The sequence below is a fragment of the Lagopus muta genome, chromosome 8, assembly GCF_023343835.1.
Source record: "Lagopus muta isolate bLagMut1 chromosome 8, bLagMut1 primary, whole genome shotgun sequence".
NCBI lineage: Eukaryota > Metazoa > Chordata > Aves > Galliformes > Phasianidae > Lagopus > Lagopus muta.
Window position 1 is genome coordinate 333,231 of NC_064440.1, and position 20,170 is coordinate 353,400.

A 20,170-nucleotide genomic window follows, 5' to 3' on the forward strand; every position below is an offset into this window, starting at 1 on the left:
AGAGCAGGACACGGTGACATGGTTTTGCCAACAGGAGAACAAACAAGGCTAACGGTCCACTCTGATGTTTGGAAAACAATGTCACGATATCATTGCAGACCAAGGAGTTATAAAATAAAAAATTCTTATTTTTCCTATGCAATTATTTGTAATATAGAAGACAGAAACCCTACCGCTAGATAAAAGAGGATTTATAACACCCTAAGGAGAAGTACAAAGTCTGAGGAATGTGCTCAAAATGTGCCACGAAATTGGGGGAATCATACATGCAGGCAATTTCAAATAGATCCATCAAACACGTCAGGCTTCACGAAGACCGTATCAACATGCACGCAGCATCTGCACAGAGGGCCGTGCTCAGCAGTGAGCAGTGCTGTCAGCACACGCCTGTTGCTGCACACCACCGAGTGCCCCAGGCTGGGGATCGGCGCCCGGCTGGAAGCGTGGCAGCAGCGCTGCTCCTGGGGGCACAGGCTCCCAGCACGGCGTGACGGGGCACCGCCTGCAAGCAGAAAGCACCTGCTCTGCTGACTGCCTGACAGCGTCCTGCCACTGCGTGAGAACCGACGTCTGAGCATGAAAGTGCAGTATGCAGTCTCACAGAAAATGATCAGTGTTCAATTAGAGGGCAAAACTACTGAATCACTTTGGAATATTTTCTACTATTGCAGAGAGCTCGCACTGCACTTTAATTGGTATTGGAAAAAAGGGATTATATGTACAGAAAGCAGAGAACATAAACCATCCTGATAGCTGTAAATACCTAGTTTCACAGAACTCAAAAGACATCAGGTAAGCACAGTGTTACTCACATGTGATTGATTTAGTTTACTTAGTACTTGAAGTGTTCGCTTCTGAGTTAAGCATACTGCCAAAAGGACTTGGATTCTTTAAATGGCCAGGCCTAGTGTGCCTTTCACTGCACTTTTTTTCTTAAAGCATTCAAGGCAAGCTGCTATAATGAGCCTAATACTTTACAATTAAATTAATAACTATGAGCCTTTTGGTTTCACCACACAACTTTCAAAAGCTACACAAAATAACTCACGAAAAGAGGGAGAGGAATTGACCCTGAGAGTCACACAGCAAAGTCCCACCTAAGAGGTCAGGCAATGCATTTTACAAAGAGAGTCTGACTTCTGCCCCTCGACACACACTGATATCTACCTGCATCAGCACGTACTCCAGCACACCTGGCAGCCCAGGACTGAGTCCGACTGAATCAGTAACGCTACAGACGGAAAGTTAGCTGCAGTGCTGTATTATATGGGAGGCTGAACATCCCAGTGGCTTCTTCAGAGAAACCTGTGCATGTTATAACACGACACAAAAAAAATAAGAAGATAAAACTGAAACTTGGTATTGTTTTTCCCACTCTGTCATCTCCAATTTTGTAGCGTATAATGCATTAAAAATGTTTAATACTTACATGCAACTCTAATTCCCATGTATTCCTTCAGTCTCTTAAGATGTTGCAAAACATATAGGATGGCATGAAATATCTTATAAAGGCTGAGCAAAATACCCATTTACAAATATAATTATGAGATGAAATCATTTTAACAGGCAAGTCATCTACAAGTACACAAAAATAAAAACATTTTTTAATTCAGGGCTGCAGATGATCTAATTCTTGCTTCTCTACCCATCACACTGCAGTTCCTTAGTACCTGCAGATCTGTTGCTTCTGTCAGCATTCATACCCCTCTTAAGAGAGTGAGACAGTCAGCTGTGCCTGTGTGAGGCTGGCTCCTAGAATGTAGCAATCTGGCAGGTAGGCAACAGGCTAACAAGCCTAAACTGCAAACTACCATTTGCTTCCCTTTGCTCAGATGTGATAAAGCAACAAACACATTGCTTAAGGACTAACAGAAAGGGAACGAACCGTGCTTTTGCAACACCAGTCCTTCTGGGTGAGCTCCCAGGGTTTTACAGTCTCATCACTGGTGCCAACCTGCAGGGTGGCTGTAGGCATGGATGTGCAAATGGTGCCTACTTCTGCATGGAGTGTGCTCTGTCCTGTGGTGCTGTACTTCCCCCTTACCACAGCTGTTACAATGACTTCCACTGAGCTGGGACTCCTGCAACAGGCTGATGAGCTGGTTCAGAAGGATGACTTGATTGAAGCGTAGAACAGCTTAAAGCCCAAGCTGCAACAACCAAATGAGCTCAGAAGTACCCACGACTGGGGGACAGCATCTGTTTTGCAAACTGCACTATCCCCAGGCCAACATAGTGTTGCAGGAATCCAGTTTAGAAGCAAGAACATCAGAGACGCTGCCACACAACTGAGGTGAACGCAGCCTCCAGTTGGATGTCTGACATGAAACGCTCCCAGCCGCTTTAACCGCATTAAAGAAGATTAAAGCACTATCTCTGAAACAAAGTGTTACTGATTTCCTCAGGGGAAGAAAAACCGAACAAATGGTAAAAACAAGGCAGCATACACACCTCTTATTTATTTATTTTTAGGTAAGAGCATGCTGGAAAATTCTCGGCCAAATGGAATATTGTTTTGCTGCGTAAGTGCTCAACTTCAGTGTGGGTCTTCGAGCAGGCTGTCAGCCATTCCCACTTGCTCTTTCAACTAAGCATTCGGTTTCCAAGCTTTCTTATGCCTCAGGTGCCCTCTTCATATTTACTTGTCACCTTGTCAGCTAGCAAGACATTTACATCACTTAGTTTGAGGAAACACACCAATATTTTTTTTAAGATATAAATTTTGCCACTATATTTGCATCTGCTTTGAAACTCCTCCAAACTACTGTTTTACCTTAATTCTTTTGAACACTAACTTGATCAGAAGCAGCTGGTCATGAAAAAATTGAAGAATCTGATTCAAATATAGAATTTTTCTTTCTGGGACTAGATTCAGATGACATAAGACAATTTAAAAAAGGTAGAACAGCAGTCAGAATACAAGGGTGCTTGCAAAAATATATGTATATGAACATGCAGATATGCTTTTTAATATGAATATAATTCATCTTTATTTTAGAATGTCTATATTTTCTACAGTTATTAATAATATTTTATGGACCTGAAAACAAGTGCATGCAGAGCTTATCTAGACACTCAAGTGCACTCACACAGAAGTATATAATAAACCAATTTATGCACTAACATTTTCTCCCCCTAAATTCTCATAAACTTTTTTATATAAGTAGATATAGCTTAGCTATAAAGAAAGGAACTAAGAACTAATGATTGTATACCAAACCATAACAACCATTGTGGTAAGCGACAGAGGTATAGATCATAGAATTACTTGAGTCAGAAGGGACCCGGAAGGACACGTAGCCCAACTCCCTTGCACTGAACACACTGAACAGGGATGCCCACAGGTGGATCGGGAGCTCAGAGCTTGGTCCAGCCTGACTTTGAATGTCTGCAGGGATGCAGCACCCACCACCTCTCCGGGCAATCTGTGCCAAGGCCTCAGTGCACTTATTGTAAAAAACGTCTTCTTTGTATCCAATCTCAGTCTCCCTCCTTTCGTTTGAAGCCATTTCCCCTTGTCCTGTCACAGCAGACCCTGTTGAAGAGTCTGTCCCCTTCCTTGTTGCAGCCCTTTCGGTACTGCAGGCTGCTCTCAGCTCACCTCAGAGCCTTCCTTTCTCCGTGCTGAACAGCCCCAGCTCTCAGGCTGTCCTTGTAGGGATTTTTGTGGCCCCGCTCTGGACGCTCTCCAACAGCTCCATGTCTCTCCTGTGCTGAGGACTCCACATCTGGATGCAGTGCTCCAGGTGAGGTCTCACAGCGCAGAGCAGGCGTGCAGGATCTCCTCCCTGACTGCTGGCCACGCTGCTTTTGATGCAGCCCAGGATCGGGTTGGCCTTCTGGGTCACGAGGGCAGTGCTGGCTCATGTCTAGCTTTCCACCCACCGGCAGCCCCGGCTCCTTTTGGGCAGGGCTGCGCTCAATCCTTGCATTCCCCAGCTTGTATTGGTAGGGGCTGTTGTCTCAACTCAGGTGCAAGATCCTGCACTCGGATTTGTTGAACCTCATGAGGTTCACCCGGGCCCACTACTCAGGCCTGTCTAAGTCATACCCGTATGGTACTGAACTCTGTGTAGATATCAGTAATTGTACATAATTTTAAAAACTACACACACATCTCACTCATATTTATGTACTGCTCTTTGCTCTCCAAATCCTCTAGACTGGGACACAGAAAACATTTTCCCTTGTACACTACTCATTAAGATTCACTGAAATTGGACCTTCTGACATTCACAACTAATTAACAACAAAGGCTTTTTATTTTTTCTTCCATAAGAACTTTTTTTTTTTTTTAAATTAAGCTTTCAAAACAAAATCTGAACAATAACTAGAGCAAAGATGGACAAGCAGGAACGGCATAAAGCTGGAGTCTTGTCCAAAGAATATTTTTGAGTACTTTGAAGTTTCTCAAATAGAAACTTCATGCCAGGAACAATACTGTCAAATGAAACGTAAGCTAAGTGCTATGATCAAGTAAAACAGCCGTGTTGGATGGTGCAAGGGATTATTTATTTATTGCAAATAATCATGCCCACTTTCTTAAGGTTTTGTAGGAATAACTTTTCATTTGATTTGCGGAAATATTTGTTATGATCCCAGAAGGAAACACTATATAATGATACCTGAGTTTACTGCTGAAAGAATACAGAAACAAAGTTATCTAGAAAAAAATTACAGTATTCAGAGCAAATCTGCTATGCATATGTCAAAATGAAGCTCGCTGTATCTTGAAATGAGGTCCAAGTGCTTCATAAGAGAATGAAGTTTGCTAAGAAATTGGAAGTAAATAAATCAGCATACTCATTACAGCTGAAATATTAAACACTTTGCTAAAGTTACTGCCATCACACATTAGATTATTAGGCATGTTTCTCACTGCCAAAAGTACGCTAACAAGAACGTGACACACGGTATTTCCTGAAAGGAAATGGAACAAGAGGAAGGATTTCAGAAGAGCTGGATGAAACCAGGTAACTAATTCAGGAAAAACAAACTGTCAGGATTACTGCATCGTAAGTATTAGCACTAATAGCGCTAGTTCAAGTCTACTGCATTTCTCTTTGGCTGAATCTTAAAAACAAATTTCAACATACTTAAAGAGAAATTAAAGCTTTACATTTATGTAATGAACGACTAGGTCTTTTTGAACTGTCTCATAACTCTTAAAAGCAAATCTGTGTTTTTGTACTTCAGATATTAATGGGAGGTGAACAGCTGTTAGTGGAAATACATGGATACAGGACATAAGAGGCCCTTTAACTTATGGGATACATGAAAGTGAAGTCATTGGGACTTGTACCTTGTGCTGGCGATACTTGGTGATTCTGCTCCAAGCCTACATCTTTCTAGCTGATTAGCCACAATTTGCCTTTCCACTTCCAGTTCTCTGGTAAGTCTTTGAAATTGGAGTTCCTGAAATTTCAAAAGAAAAGCATTCTTGATGTTAAACAATGGGTATGGATTAGTTCTGAAAAATAATGAGTTTCATCACAGTCACGTTACTTCTTTGGAGTCTTCCTCAGTGGAACTACTAGAGGAAAGTGGGAATTTAATGGTTCTTTATATCAGTGATTCATGCAAACATTAATTATCTGCTACAAAAAGACACACGTTTAAGCATTTGTGGATTTTTTCCTTCCACAATTAAAATGTTTGGTATCTACTTATGTTGTCAATTTAAGGAACTTGGTGCCTACAAAGTCTTCAGTTTTGTTTAAAACACAGTCGCACTGGAAAACACTGTATTCTATCCTTTTCACTTGCAAAACTTCAAATCCTAAGCTACATTACTTTCTGACTTCTTATTCAAAATTTCAAAGCCTGTTAGTTGAAATTGGTTGATGACAGAAATGTGCTATTCTGTTCAGCTTTTGTTGTATTTCTTGGTCAAAGGTACCAAAACTCAGCCTTCATGAAAGCCAGAACAGTTTTATTTTGCAACATTGTGCTCCCAGAAAGACCTGGGAAATACAAGCAGCTGCTCAGAATCTTTTTGTGTTGATGAAACCAGGAAATACTGCTTTATAAACATGATACTCTGAAATCTATACTGCCATCAAGGGGTATTAGGGAAGCTTTACTCCGCTGTTAGGGTTTGCTAATTACAGATAAGGATTCTATCAGAGCAACTCTTATTATTTTTCAAGTTCATATTCTCCATTCCCTGAATGTTATACGAACTGTTGAATGCTATTTAAAGTAGATGAACATCATTATTTTATACTTGGATAAATATTGAAAATTACTGAAATATGAAATACAAGTATTCCTTTAATTCTAAAAAGAGAACAAGCTTTCCCTGATGAATGTGTATCACATAATTATATCACATATTAGTTGCTAGCCTTGCCACATCAGAGAAGTCACTTTCACTCATGGGTTACAGTTAATGCAAACAGTTCTGCCACACCTTACATCACACAGAACGAGCCTTAAACACTTTATTTTCCTCAGTGGTCCCTGAAGAACTCTCTACTTTTTGCTGTTTGTGCATCTGTCCAGTAAGATCAGGCATGGCTCAGCAATGCACCTATGGCTCCCATCTCCAGCCCCAGAGGCAAAGAGCTCAGAGCGCAGGAATTGATACCGTGAAAGCAGGATCATCCTGCAGGACTCAGGATATGGTTTCTTCCGACCTCTGCAATGAGATTGCCTTCAAGAAAGCTCCAAATATCAGGTTAATTAGCACCGATTTCTTCAGGAAGCCACCTGTAGGCTATGCTGCTCAATACGACGAGCTAAAGAAAAAGAAATCTCCTTCCAAAGGTGTGACTTGAGTGCTGGGCAACAAACAGGCTGGTTAAAGATACGCCGTGGAACCGAGTGCCCCCCCCAGCAGGAACACATCACTGCAGGCCGTTTCAAGCACTTCTTAAAGCTCAGCAACCAAAGTCAACGAACACATCCCCACGCTGTAAATACTGGCTGGCAGAGCTCATTGCCTCCAGCACGCAGAGCTCATCCACTGCTGCCATGAGACACGGCATCACTCACAGAACAAGACTGCACTTAGCTGCTGCTCTGCTACGGCAATTGCAGCAGAGCAGTGCACTCTCTTGAATCATCAGACTGGACTGGCATCCTCATGGACTTGACACGCCTGCCCTCCCCTAATCAAATATTAATGGAGGAATACCTGAACATTCCTAAAAACCGTTAAAAATGTTACACAAGAAAACACTGAGATGGATTTCAGTGAGCCTGAAAACTGCAGTCATAAGTACAACATACTGCCGAGCTGAAAGCATAGGTCTGACTGGATGGCAGTGGTCAAACCCAACTTCAGGTCTCTATTGGAAGCAAAAATTTAACTTGCTTTGTTAATCAGGGTGACATTTCAGAACCTTGACATAGCTTCAGGTTGTTTTAGGCTCAGATAAATAAAATTATCTGTTAAAAAAACCAAACACCTGGCTTTCCCTAAACCCAGGCATACAATCTTCTTCCATGTCACAAAGCATCCTGATTTCAAAATAGTTCCATACTTACAGAAAAAAAATCATTTACCTTTCCCTGAAAACAATTACACAAACCACGGGGGCTAAGGGAAGCAGATGCACCCTAACCTGGGATTTTATTAAAATCCTCTTCTGAACAGAACTCTAAAGCAAAGTCCTTGTAATCCCATGACCTGATGCAAAAAGTAGCATAAACGTGACAACATGTGGACCACAGCAAATCTTACTGGGAAGGAAGGATGCACTACCAGGAAGTTCGTACAACGTGCAATGGCACTGAATAGCACAGACCCAGTCTTCAGAGTCTGATCCCAGGCCTCAGCCTGCTGCCCCTCCATGCGATACCAAAGAGGGACACATGCAGCCTGTCAGCTCTTGGGGCAGCCTGAGTTTTGGAGAGGAAACATAAAAGAGTGTATTAAACAAAAAAGTCAAAGGAATTTATACGTGACAATGTGCTGTCCAGTTCTAATATAGATGAAACATACCTCACAGCCAATTCACCAACCCATCATTAATTAGTCAGTGGAAAATGCCCAGATTTACAATAAATGTAAATCCTGTGCTTCCAATGAAGTAACAAAGTTTACATTGAAACAATGGATGCTGACTTCTGTCTCTTCTTTACTTCAGCATTTGTGACTGTAGTTGTTAGGTCTAAAGGAACTAAAAGAACTAAAGGAACTTGTTTCTCTAGCCAGCTGCTCTGAAAGGACTGGGATGTGCAGGATGCTGCATAGAGTGCTGGCAGCTGGTGACACAAGGCTGCTGGCCGAGACCAACATCAGAATCAACTAATTTTTATAGCACTGGCTTGCAACAAGATGACAGGAATCAAGTAACACAAAGAGTATGCTTGTTTTTGTTTGTAGAACATCTACGTGGCAAGGGAATACTAAAATTATATATGCAGATGACAGCACAGACTTCCATACTGCATGAAGGAGTAACCAAATCTTCTGAAGCACATCCATTATAATGCATTGATCAGAGCTATCTTTTTCTTCCAAAATTGAAGAAAGTACTAATTCTATTAGCATCAGTAACATCTGCTGGCAGTAACTACTCAGTCACTTCATGAAACCAAAAAAAAGCTATCTTTTTAGTGACTTCTCAGGGAGAGGAAGCATACACGTGGTTCAAGAAACAAACTATGGAAAGACAATCACTGACTGCAGGCAGGCAAGCTTCCAGAGCTCTGTAACTTTCCTCTTGGAGGCAGAAGGCAAACCTTGCATGGGGTGCTGATATTGTGGTGTATACCATAGCTGACCAAAAACAGAGCTAGGAGCTCTGCTGCCAAGCAGTAACTGCTCCGCAATGATACTGCAATCTCTCACACAAGTCACTTTACAGTCTTTGCCGCCAGAAACCATGGATGAGACAATTTCTATCAATCCTGAAAACACACTGCTGTCTTCATTTGAGAGATGAGATCCTCTTAGAAGCTTGTGGCTCTCTGCCAACTAAAAAGAAATTGTGAACACGCTGCTTGGCTATTAAAACAAATACTTGAAAACAGGTAAGTAATGGGAATGTAATTTGTTTGACGGACATAAAGACCATCATTCTCTTTTTGCTAGCTTTGGACAATAAGTGATTTAGAAGCAATTGTGTAATTACATGATAATACTGCGTAGCAGAGATATGATGACCTTATTTTCATTAAGCAGGAACTTTTCTCCTTCGGTACTACGGATAAAAATGAGGACTCAAGATTCATAATGTTGAAAAATAAAAAGAACCTTTTTCCCCACTCCTCCTGTTGTGATTTGAGACCTCTGGCAAAATACAGGTAACTTAGAGCTTTATTTGAAGGGTGGGAAGTCCAATTGGCCAACTGAAGGCTTTCCAGAGACATGCAAGAATCAGCAGCGCTAGCACAAACAAAGACAACACTTGTACTCGTGTAGCCCTACTCATCAGACCGGGATCAGGCACTTGGAATGTCAGACATGATGCTCTTGATGCCACTAGGAGATGCATCTTGTAGCATCTTTCTATCAGTTCTGAATGGTACCTGAAACAAGCTGTGGCAGAATACAGGGCCAGGATGGGATGTTATGTCGAGCTGCAGTGATATGCTAAGCTGTTTGAATTGCCAAATGTCACTTTGTAGAACCATTCAGCTGAGCCTCTTTCAGTAGTTTGAGTCAATAAAAACAGCGGCAACCTACGGAAACAGCCAGCACTTGAAAGGAATGCTTCTCCCCAGCAGTTACTGTTTCGTGGTCAGCTTCAACACACAACACAGACCCACGCAACTCTCACTGCCTGTGAAGGTATGAATGGTGCTAAGGAAAGACAACCACGTTTTGGACATTTCTAGGACACGGAAGTGCAAAAAAAGCAGAGGACACACACAGCTAGGTTCATTTGCACCTTCTTCACAATACGAGTCCTGCATGCTCACACCTGCTGCAGTTCTGAGGTAGGTTAAGGAACTGAACAAAACACGCTGAATAAAATATTGTCCCCAACTTGAATACTGTACTTCAGTGACCCGATATTTGAATTTCTCTACCACAGTCTACTGAGGCATCACTAAATTTTTAATTAACTGCATTAGATCAGCCTTAAAGTTTTCAATAAAAAGGTTTACTCATGCACACAACCACATTTTCACGCTCTCAGTATCTCAGTAGCTTCCAAAATACAAAATAGAAAAAATAAAATTGGGCAGGGTAAAGAGAACCACAGATTACAGGTTGTGAAATCACACTGCTACAATGATTGGCTGATTACACTTACTCTGTATTCAATAGCAGTAGACCATTAAAGCCCTTAATACTTCTATGCCTGCACTGTTCACTGGCCTGGTAAAACAATTTAGTGCTGCTCTAGCAGAAGAGGGATCAAAATTTAAGCAATTCATACAAAAGTACTCCTAGTCAATGACAGAAAGGAAGAACGCCACTTGAGGTATTCAGTGACTTCATTCGAGCACCATTCTCTTTGAAAACTTTGTTACAATGCAGGATATTTTAAACTGCTGCTGAAGCTAAGCACACTGTTTGCCAACTGCTGGTCAGAGGTCAGTTGCTGCCGAGCAGAGGCTGGTAATCCCACAGCCTCACAAGACCTGTACTCTAATATACCTGATGGGTACTCACAGGTTCAGGCAGGCCCTTCTTCAAAGGGAATTTCTCATCAGAAGAAGCAGTGAAGACTACAGGAAAAGAATCTCAAGAGCCATCTAAATAACACTGTACTTAGACAGCAAAGAAGCAAGAAAAAATATTAGAATGTTTCTTAGTATGTGGTTCAATGTAGTTCTAGAAAATGAAACGTTTTTACTGAAGTGCTGAAATTAAACGCTTTAGAAAAACACTTCTGAAACCCTAAGAGATTTATGATTACACACCTACAAGCACATCCAGTCATTCTCTCTCTGTTATCACCTACTTAAAAAGGAAAAGGTGAAAAGCTGTCCATCTTTAAGTGTCAAAAACAACAAGACCAAGGAAACGATAACGTATATACGTAAATACACACATGGTTTATCTGTCTGCCACCGTTGTAACTGCTTCTCCCTTGGCACAGAAATCAGAGGCAGTATTTTCACGTTACGTTTCAAAGCTGAAGCCATGGATAGTTCTTCCTGTGAGACCTCCTCCTCTCTCAGCCCAATCACTGAAAAGGAAAACTATCACTAAGCAGGAAATTAAATTCTAAACCATCCAGTCACACATTCGATCTTGTGTGTTCAGAAGCAATTCATTTTAAATTTAGTAGCATAAAGCTTGCACTTGTAAAATGGCAGCGGTTCCAGTAATCTATAATTTCATGCAGAGAAGTAGCTGACAGCCAGCTGCCTTTGTGTTTCCAAGAAGGACAGCAAAACCCCCAAACAAAAAGCAAACAACTGAAAAAAAAAACCAACGAATAAAAATCCCCTAGTATTGCTATGAAGCCAAACACCGTCAAATCCATACAACTGCTAACAGAAGAAACACATTTCAACCTCACTACACTTAGAAATTCCCTGCATTCAAAGATGAAATCTGCTACCAGAAATGCAACTTTGTTAAGTCAGTTCCCACCGATTTTCATCCAAACCTGTCAGGCAAACCAAGAAGCTCCTCCTGGTGAAGGAATGATCCTCCCTACCCCGTCAGGCTGCGATAGCAGCAGGAGCATCACGTATACTCTGTAGGGATGCGTTTTAGTTTCAAAAAACTGAGCTGTGTCAGAAGAGCACAGACAAAGCTGTAAGCAGTCTTGTTTTCTTCACTCTTCTACTGCTCGTTACAATTAATGTTTGGTGAAAATGGCTGCTCCCCAGAAATATAGCCAAGAGACTCAGACAGCTGCCTGACAACTTTGTCTCAGTGAGGGGAGTGCTCAAAGCTCAGCCTCCAGTTTGATAACAAGGCTGCTTCAAACTGATTTGCACTCACATGAAAAAGAAACAAATGGAGAATTTATTTGAAATGGCTTGTCAGCTTAAAGGGCTTAGTAATTACTGTAACTTTTTACATAGCCATATACATGCTACTATGGCAGACACTGCATAACAAAGTCACTCAATAAAAGTACCTGCCTATTTCAGAACTATTACTGCAGTAATTTTAAAAGTTTTGGTCACATTAAGATTTGGTACAGTTTAATGAATAAAGTTACTTTTTCTCCCTGAACTGTGGTTCCACTCCAGTAAATGTTTCTGAAGTAATGAATTTAAGGTGTGGCAGCTCTATTGTACAAATACCAGATCCACTGCAAATAAAGAGAGATTCCTGACTAAAAGGAAGTTGAGCCATAGTAAACATCACACTAGCTTCTTTTCAAGCTTAATAAAGTAAATAACTGCACTGGAAAATATTCTGTTCTGGGCTTTCTGCCATACAGGAAGGGTGTTGAACATGTCAGTGTCTGTCTGTAATTAATATCAACAGAAAAAAATAACCAAAAGCTGCAGATTGGTTCTTACTGCCTTCACATTATTTCCAAGGGTGAAGCACGACTTTCCTTCCACCCATTCTAACATGCCTATATGTCTTTACAGAGCTGGACCACAGTTTTGATGTTTGTGTTTCACCAACTACAAAAATACAGCTGTAATTTTTTTTCCTCTTGATCAGAAAGGAGTAACTTAATAGTCCATATATTAATGGTCTTTTTTATGAAAATGAGAAGAGGTTTTAATCTCCTTTTTAAAATGAAGAAATATTCCATGTCAATTTTTTCTCAAAGTAAAAGATATAACAAAATGGTTTTTGGGTAAGAAAGGATATGTTAGCAATGCCTTTTTTTATACACTACTGTATCAATTTGACGTAGGGAATGCTGTCATAATGGTATGTTCAGCTTAAACAGTATCACATTAAAATTGCACAAAAGCACCTCTGGATAGCAATCCCAGCAGTTACTGGCTGGTGATCATTGGGAATTGCAGTGCTGTTATTTACTGCAGTGCAACTCGCCATCTGAGCTACTGTTTCAAGCTTTCCTTTGTCCACAACAAAAGAAAATGGACTAACTTCAAATCACCACAGATGAACTTTTGGCAAACAAATTCTGACAGTTGTGATAAGCTGACATCACAAGACCAACAGTGTTTCACATGAGGTGACTCAGGATCACTTTAACCCAATTGACTGCAATTACTCACATCTTGATAGCCTCAGGCATTAATTTCCTTAACGCAGGAAGATCAGTTTCAACACCACTGAGAAATGAACAGGCTGCCTACTTCCATCTCAAGAGCTTTTGAAACAAGTATTTAGCCATGAGAACGAAGATCTAAGTTTCATCATCTGGCAGAAAGTTTTCATTTAAGACTGAAGGTTCCACAGGTACCAAATCTGTTTGTATCCAGACCACATAATTTAATCCTTGTTCGGTTCTGTTGGTGTTTGGTTTTTTTGTTTGTTTGTTTGTTTGTTTTAATATCATTGTTAGACAAATAATAACGTATCAAGTGCTTACACTCAGGGTTGAATTTATCAGGGTAGCAATTTACCTTAAAATGTCTAAAACAGACACCAAAACACATTTATTCTGAAATTTGTAAGTTACAATTTCTGTACTAACCCAAGAGAGATGATGATTACCTATTATTCTGACAGTGAAAACCAAACCATTCTCTCTATTCCTCCCCCCAACAAAATCTTCAGTTAGCGTGTCTCCTTATAAAACACTGCACACAAATGTGTACAATGGACAAAAGGGTCTGGATCTCAGAACTGCATCAATTCCACAATGTTGGTGGATTATTTTCCCTACATTTTTGCTTAAACAATAAACCTGCATCTCAAATCTGATTTATAACAGCGCACGCATTGCAATGGGCACCAAATACCACAATGATGATTCTCTTTACTGCAGTTAAATGATCCCTTTCAGATTCTAATATCTGACCTATAAGATACACTACATTAATAGGAGGAAATAAATTTCAGAAACAATGTTTCTTTCCAGCAATGTAGGAAGAAATGATGGCTACATCTGAAAGAGCAGATTTCTGAACTACTAAAACCAAGCCCGTACCTGTTCCTTTACAGAAGCTAAAATGGTAGTGGCAGTGGCCTCCGGTTCCATTCCTGGGCTGGTGGCAGTTTCCTGCGTTGTCTGCAGCCCTTCTTCCACCATTGGGGTCTGCTCAGGGGCTGGCATTTCGCCTGCAATAAAAAACATTTTTTAATAGTTTACACTTTTTGCCAGGGACGTTTAAGTAAAGAAAAGTCTTCAGCATTACATACTCTCATTTTTCCTAAAATCTTTTCAAACTTAACCAGAATGGCAGAGAACGTCAATGTATGTCAATACGAGCGCTGTGCTATTATTGTGCTTCATCTCCACAAGCTGAAATCAGAGCAAAGTACAGAACATAAGGGGCAGGCAGACATTACCAGGCAGCACAACGTTTAAAATTTATTTTAAATAAAACACGACATTGTAACAGTTATCAAATGCAGCAAAATCCAGGAGGTAAAGTGAACGCTAGTATTATGCTTGTATTGATCCCACGTCTTCCTCCTGCCTGTGACGTGCCTCTGCTCCCTGCCCATGGCGTGGCCAACAGCCACAGTGCCACCTCCAGGTGCCCAGGCAGGTTTGCCCTGTGCTGAAATGCCTGTGGGTGAGTCTGAAGGTGACTTTCTCACAACTGGTGCCAAACTTACCCTTGGAGAAGACACGTAAAATGCTATCACACTGTTTGCACGCACTATGTTATACGTGATACTACAGACTACCTGCCTTGCCAAGTATCACCAAATGAGCATCTGCCCACACGTGTCTATTTTTGACAGAACATTGTTATCCATTATCCATTTCAATCTTTTAATACAAAGGCGGCCACACCAGAATCTAACCTTAACCCTGACACACATCTGAAGAGTCAAAGACCCTGTTTCTATAAGAAACAGTTCAACAGCATTACAGAAGGCATAACATAAAAGTGCTCTGAGGGTTATACAGAAAGGTTTTGAAGAGCCAAAGCAACGGATTCTACTTAAGATTCTGAAAAGAAAAAAGTAACCTTTTAAGTAAGAGTCAACTCTTTCACTGAGCCATAGTGGCCCAAAGAATTGTGGAACATGTTTGGATTGCCCAGGTCCTACCTGAAATTTTAAATCACTTTCCACAGCTCTTTTATGACTACAACTCAGCACTGCAGCTTTCTAAATGGATTGTTAAGTTTGCAAGCATGTCATGAAGTAATGAAACTACAGAGTCAAGCTCTTCCTTAATTTAGAAGCATTTGTTAAGAGATCAGAAAGCCAAACCTCAAAAGCCCTCCTGAGTTACAACTGTGGGACGCATCCCAGTGCATCCTGACCTGAACTGCAACCACGGGGCACCCACTGGGTGTCAGGAGAAATGCAAAGCACAGGCAACTAATACATAAAACCACATAATTTAGGAGATGCAGCACTACTTTCTCAATTGAACAGAGTTACACATGCCTGTAACTTTAGCTCAGTTAAATATTTAGTGATCACACTTTTACATCTTCAGCTCTTTCTGAAGGTTTACCTATAGGTCACCGGAGATAAGATATATCTTAACACATTAAATCAGTGTAATACTTATTCCATCAGACTAAAGAGATTTCTTGATTTTCTTCCCTTTAAGGCAGAAGGGGGAGAAAAGTGCAGTAAGTCTCTATGTCAAAAAAAAAAAAAAAAAAAAAAAAAAAAAAAAAAAAAAAGGAAAAAGAAAGAAGAGATGAGCATGACAAGGTCAAGCTATGATGTCCACGGCTTCCAAAGTACGGTGTCCAAATGAATACTTAAGCAACTAAAAATCTCTACAAAAATACAGTGTAACATGCACTGGTTTTTCTCCTCTGTAATTTATTTGGTCGCTTCCCACTGTGACACTGAATTAGATACCCAGCCAACCACCTGTAATAAACTCGTGTAGCAATGCAGTCAAGGAAACGGACACCCGGAAGGCACAGACATTTCCCTGATCAGGAAACATACATTGAGATTGTATTCATAAAAATCAGGTGAACAGGAATCAAATTAATTACTAATGACGATATCAGGGTTAAATGTACATCTGCCTCAGTGCTAAGAGTGTCATTAGAGAGATATACCTTACCAGACAGGCAGCTGTTTTAACTGCTGCCCTTTCAATTAATGCTTTCCTTGGCAAAGTTATCGACTTTCTAACCTCGATACAAAGATGAGCCATCTGCTGGCTCGGATCCTACACACAGCTGGGTGCATAGCTCACCTCACCCAGCAGAATGCTCACTGCCTGCTGGGGCAGCTGGGCAGCACAGAGCGGCACGGGGCCACGCTGCAGCACAGCCTGCAGAGCACAGCGCCGGAATGCTGCTGGAGGGAGGGACCTCACCTGGATTCCTAACGCCTGCTCCTAAGTTTGAAGTTCTGCACCTAAAAGTAAAAGAGAGAACAGAAATGGTGGCCATCTAGCTGTCGGCTGGATTTCCCAACTAGAAGCAAGCCAGAAAACAAGTAAAGCCATTCAGTTTGAAGTCTGTAGTCTGAAATACCCTGCACTGCTTTTGAAAAATGGCAGCCTTCCCTTCCTCTTCACTATGGAAGCTCCTTAAATGGTTTCATGAAACCATGCAGCAAGATGGATCGCTGCAAACGGAGCGGAGACAACTGCCTGGACTTGCTGGAGTAAACTGTCTCTGTGGAGGACGCCTATTGCCTCCACTGTGCATGGTTAGCTTGGTCACCCAACACACAGAAGCACTGAATCCCGACAACCTCCTAGACATTCCCCTTGCCTACAAAAGCAGCAGACTCCTTGGCTCCCAGCATACAGTGGAGCAGATTCATCAGCTCTCTTTAGTAGCTTGCCAGTCCTGGTTTTCCCACTGGACCTCCGAGCATGCAGTTAAGTTCTAAGTTGCCAAAATGGGTATTTCTTTCTCTTGCGTCTGTTCGAATAGTTAAACAGCTGCAAAGCAAATAGGTCTATTGAACTGATCCAACACAAAGCTACGCTTGTTCTCTGTTCTTCCTTCCCCCCGCTCTCCCAAGGTGGGAGGAGTTGGGTGGTATTTTTCTGTCCCAGCTGATCTTGCAGCCATATAATCATTGACAAAAGGAAGGACCCAGAATACATGATTGAAGAGAAAGAAGAGATATGAGAAATCACTGGACTGAGGGTAGGAGCCCACACATCAAATCTTTCTCTCTAGTTTCTGCTCCCCACCTTTCACTGCCCCTCCTGCTATTTTCACAGCAATATCCAATATATTTGGGAGAGCAATCGCTGTCCTTGGGGTGCAGACAGGAGAACCCAGACCTTTCTATTTTCTCTGCAAGACAGTTAAAGTGGTACTTTTCCCCCACAGCTTCTTCCTTACTTCCTTTCATATTCCTCTTGCCTGCCTTATTCTCATGATTCTCTTGAATTTTCTCCTTGCCTTTGTTCCCTGTTTCTGAGCCTCCTACTGCTGACCTGAAGTCAAAGTACAATAAAAGCCAAAGCAATTCCTGCTGAAGAGGCAATGCAATTCTTACAAACAGCCAACTAGCACGGACTGACAGTATGTATCACATGGCAGAAACACAAGGAAAACAGCAAGCAACATCTCAGCACTAAAAATCCTCAACATTTTATCCACTTGCACAGATCACAAAAGCAACAAAAAAATGGATTATATAAAAGATAGCACTACAAAAAAAAGAAGGGCTTTAAAATTTCCAGACAGAGCAAGAGTCAATATACTTCAAATATCACACGGAAGGCTAAGCATTCTGTTAAGACATGACCTTTCCATACGGACACTGCTAGTGCACGAGTTTTGTGCAAATGGATTTAATTATCCGACGAAAACATGGAAGAAATTGACTTTGAAAATGACAGCATAAATGGTCGAACAGTTGTACAAACTGAGGTCCTCATTAATAAAAGAGACCTCTGTGCAACTGAAACACCACTTGAGAGATGTAGATAGTTTTACTATCATATTATCAGTTAGCTTTTTCTTCTTTATCTTTTCAAGATATATTTTCTCTTTTATCCTTCTCTCTCTCTATGTCCATACAAGTTTAAAAGATATCTGGTGCTACATTCTTTTAGAAATATTAAGAGTCACTCCAGCTTTTGGGTAAACAAGCATTTGTTACAGCTCCTAGTAAAAGACAGTATTTTTTTTGCCGATGGCAACATACTTCATTCTAGTGAGCAGGCAAGATTCTACATCCACAAATATCCAGTTGTAACACGCTCACACCATGAGTGTTTTTACAGCTTTCAAACCAACCATTCAAAAGAAGAGATCAGACAGGTACAGCGGGGCGGCCATTTTGAATGAGCGCCTGTTTACGATCGCATCTTTTGGGGCCTGAGGCACCATCTGTGGCTTGCCTTAAAAAAGAAGAATTCTTACATCTGAAGGATGTCTGAGGAGCACTCATGCTTCACACAAGCCACTTGGCAAAAAGTAGAGTTTCAGTAGGTTAAGCCATCAAGGCTCCTGTGCCTTTAAGATGACACAGACCTCGGATCTGAAGCCCTCCTCTGGACCTTCTCTGATCTGCGTTGCCCAGCACAGTTGGGGTTGATGATGTCTAGGACAGCACATTAGAGCACACTGCTTAAAACTGGTTACACAGGCTAGAAAAACAAAGAGGAGACTTATCTGGAGTGATAAAGGCCAGTCTTACTGTGGCACAGATGGAGGGCGAGAATGGCTATACGGTGGCACAGACAGATTTGTGCATTTTTTTTCCCCAAACACTATCAAATGACAAAGATATTCATCAATTATTAATTTAAAATTCTCACTGTCGTGCTGGAACGTTCTCAGTCCTGGGTATGGAGCTGCTCAGAACGAACGCTGCACCACGTGTAACTAAAACATTTCTGGTTTTACCTGGATACATTTACAAGTTCCTTAAGGCAACTGATGGGTGCTCCTGCTCAAACGACTTCCATAACAACATCATATTCCTGAGTCCGTGTTGTCCAAGAATAACTGCCAAAAATCATGGCTATGATTAGCAAGAACCTTTAACAAAACAAATTTTTCATCAACTGCTGAACATTTTACTCTTATTTTTTTCCTGAAACAGAACTACACAGCAGAACTCAGCGCTGCTAAGAAGGCTCCATGTGCAAACTTCTACACACAAGTTAATTTGAAATTTTACACTTAAGGAAATTATTCTCTATTTTCCAAGCCTGAAACTTAAAAACTGTGCTCAACCATATCCATGTAGGCACACTCAGATCGAGAAGTTTTGCCATGCATGAAAACCTCTTTTCCTGATGGCACTTCTGCAAAAAGTCAGGTCAACGCTATGTTAAATAGCATCAGTAATTCTAACCGCTCTCTGAACAGACATCCACGAGTGCCAGTTGTACACAGCAGTCAGAAAATTCATACTGAAGGAATTTCAGCCTTTCAAGCGGCCTTCCTGGTCTGCTAAGTTAAAGAAGCACACCCAGCTTTGCGCACCGCGCTCCAAGTTGAATGGATCGAAAAGTCACAAGAGTCCAATTGAGGCTACGCAAAAATATCTGTGGGAGTTGCCTGTGCTTGGATATAAAACAGAGACTGAAACATTGAAGTTACTGCATGAAAAGCAAAACAACCAACAAGGATAACATCTAGAAGCCACACTATCTTCTTACCAACGATAACAACTGTGTCAGTAGCTTCTCAACAGGATACTGAGGCACTCTTTCTCCCTTCCAAATTCGGGCCAACTTCATGTTTATACTTTTTCATAATTACTCATAAAACAACATTTCCATACTCATAATTATGATTTAGACATCCCAGACAATTAATACAAATATATTTAAATAAGCAAATCTATTTACAACCAAAAAGGATACAAACACGACCAGTTAGTTTCACCACACTTCAACGTGAAGCTCAAAACGGGGGCCTTAAAACACAGCTATCAAAAGCAAATCCTCTCAGTAACATGAGGTAGTTGGAGAATTACACAATTCTTAGTCTTAGAATTCAACAGCTAATTACTGGTCTAGGGGATTTCCACTTTCAAAACAGAAAAGCATAGTGCAAGCAGGAGCAGGCAAGTCCAGGACAACATCGGTATAATAACTCAGGAAATGCACTCATGGATGACAACAGCAGAAAAGAATGCACTTCCAGACTTTGCAAGATTGCTATTTCATATAATGTTTAAGCAGTAATTGCAGTTAGAGGCATACCTTTCCATTTTTAGAATGTCTTACTTTTGCTTTATAAAAATGCCTACAATTTCAGAGAGCTGATAGTGAACTAAACTGCAGACACC

General features: G+C 41.0%; 1 protein-coding gene across 2 annotated transcripts in view; it reads right to left on the minus strand.

Annotated features, from left to right (window-relative positions):
* PKP4 (plakophilin 4) overlaps positions 1-20,170 on the minus strand; it is a 79,454-nt gene that overhangs the window by 47,580 nt on the left and 11,704 nt on the right. For both annotated transcript variants that reach the window (XM_048953689.1, XM_048953688.1), the window contains exons 2-3: positions 13,950-14,080; positions 5,303-5,415 (exon numbers count right to left, since the gene is read on the minus strand). In XM_048953689.1, coding sequence (XP_048809646.1) covers positions 5,303-5,415; positions 13,950-14,075 — 239 coding nt within the window. In that variant the 5' untranslated portion in view covers positions 14,076-14,080. The remainder of the gene's footprint in view (positions 1-5,302; positions 5,416-13,949; positions 14,081-20,170) is intronic.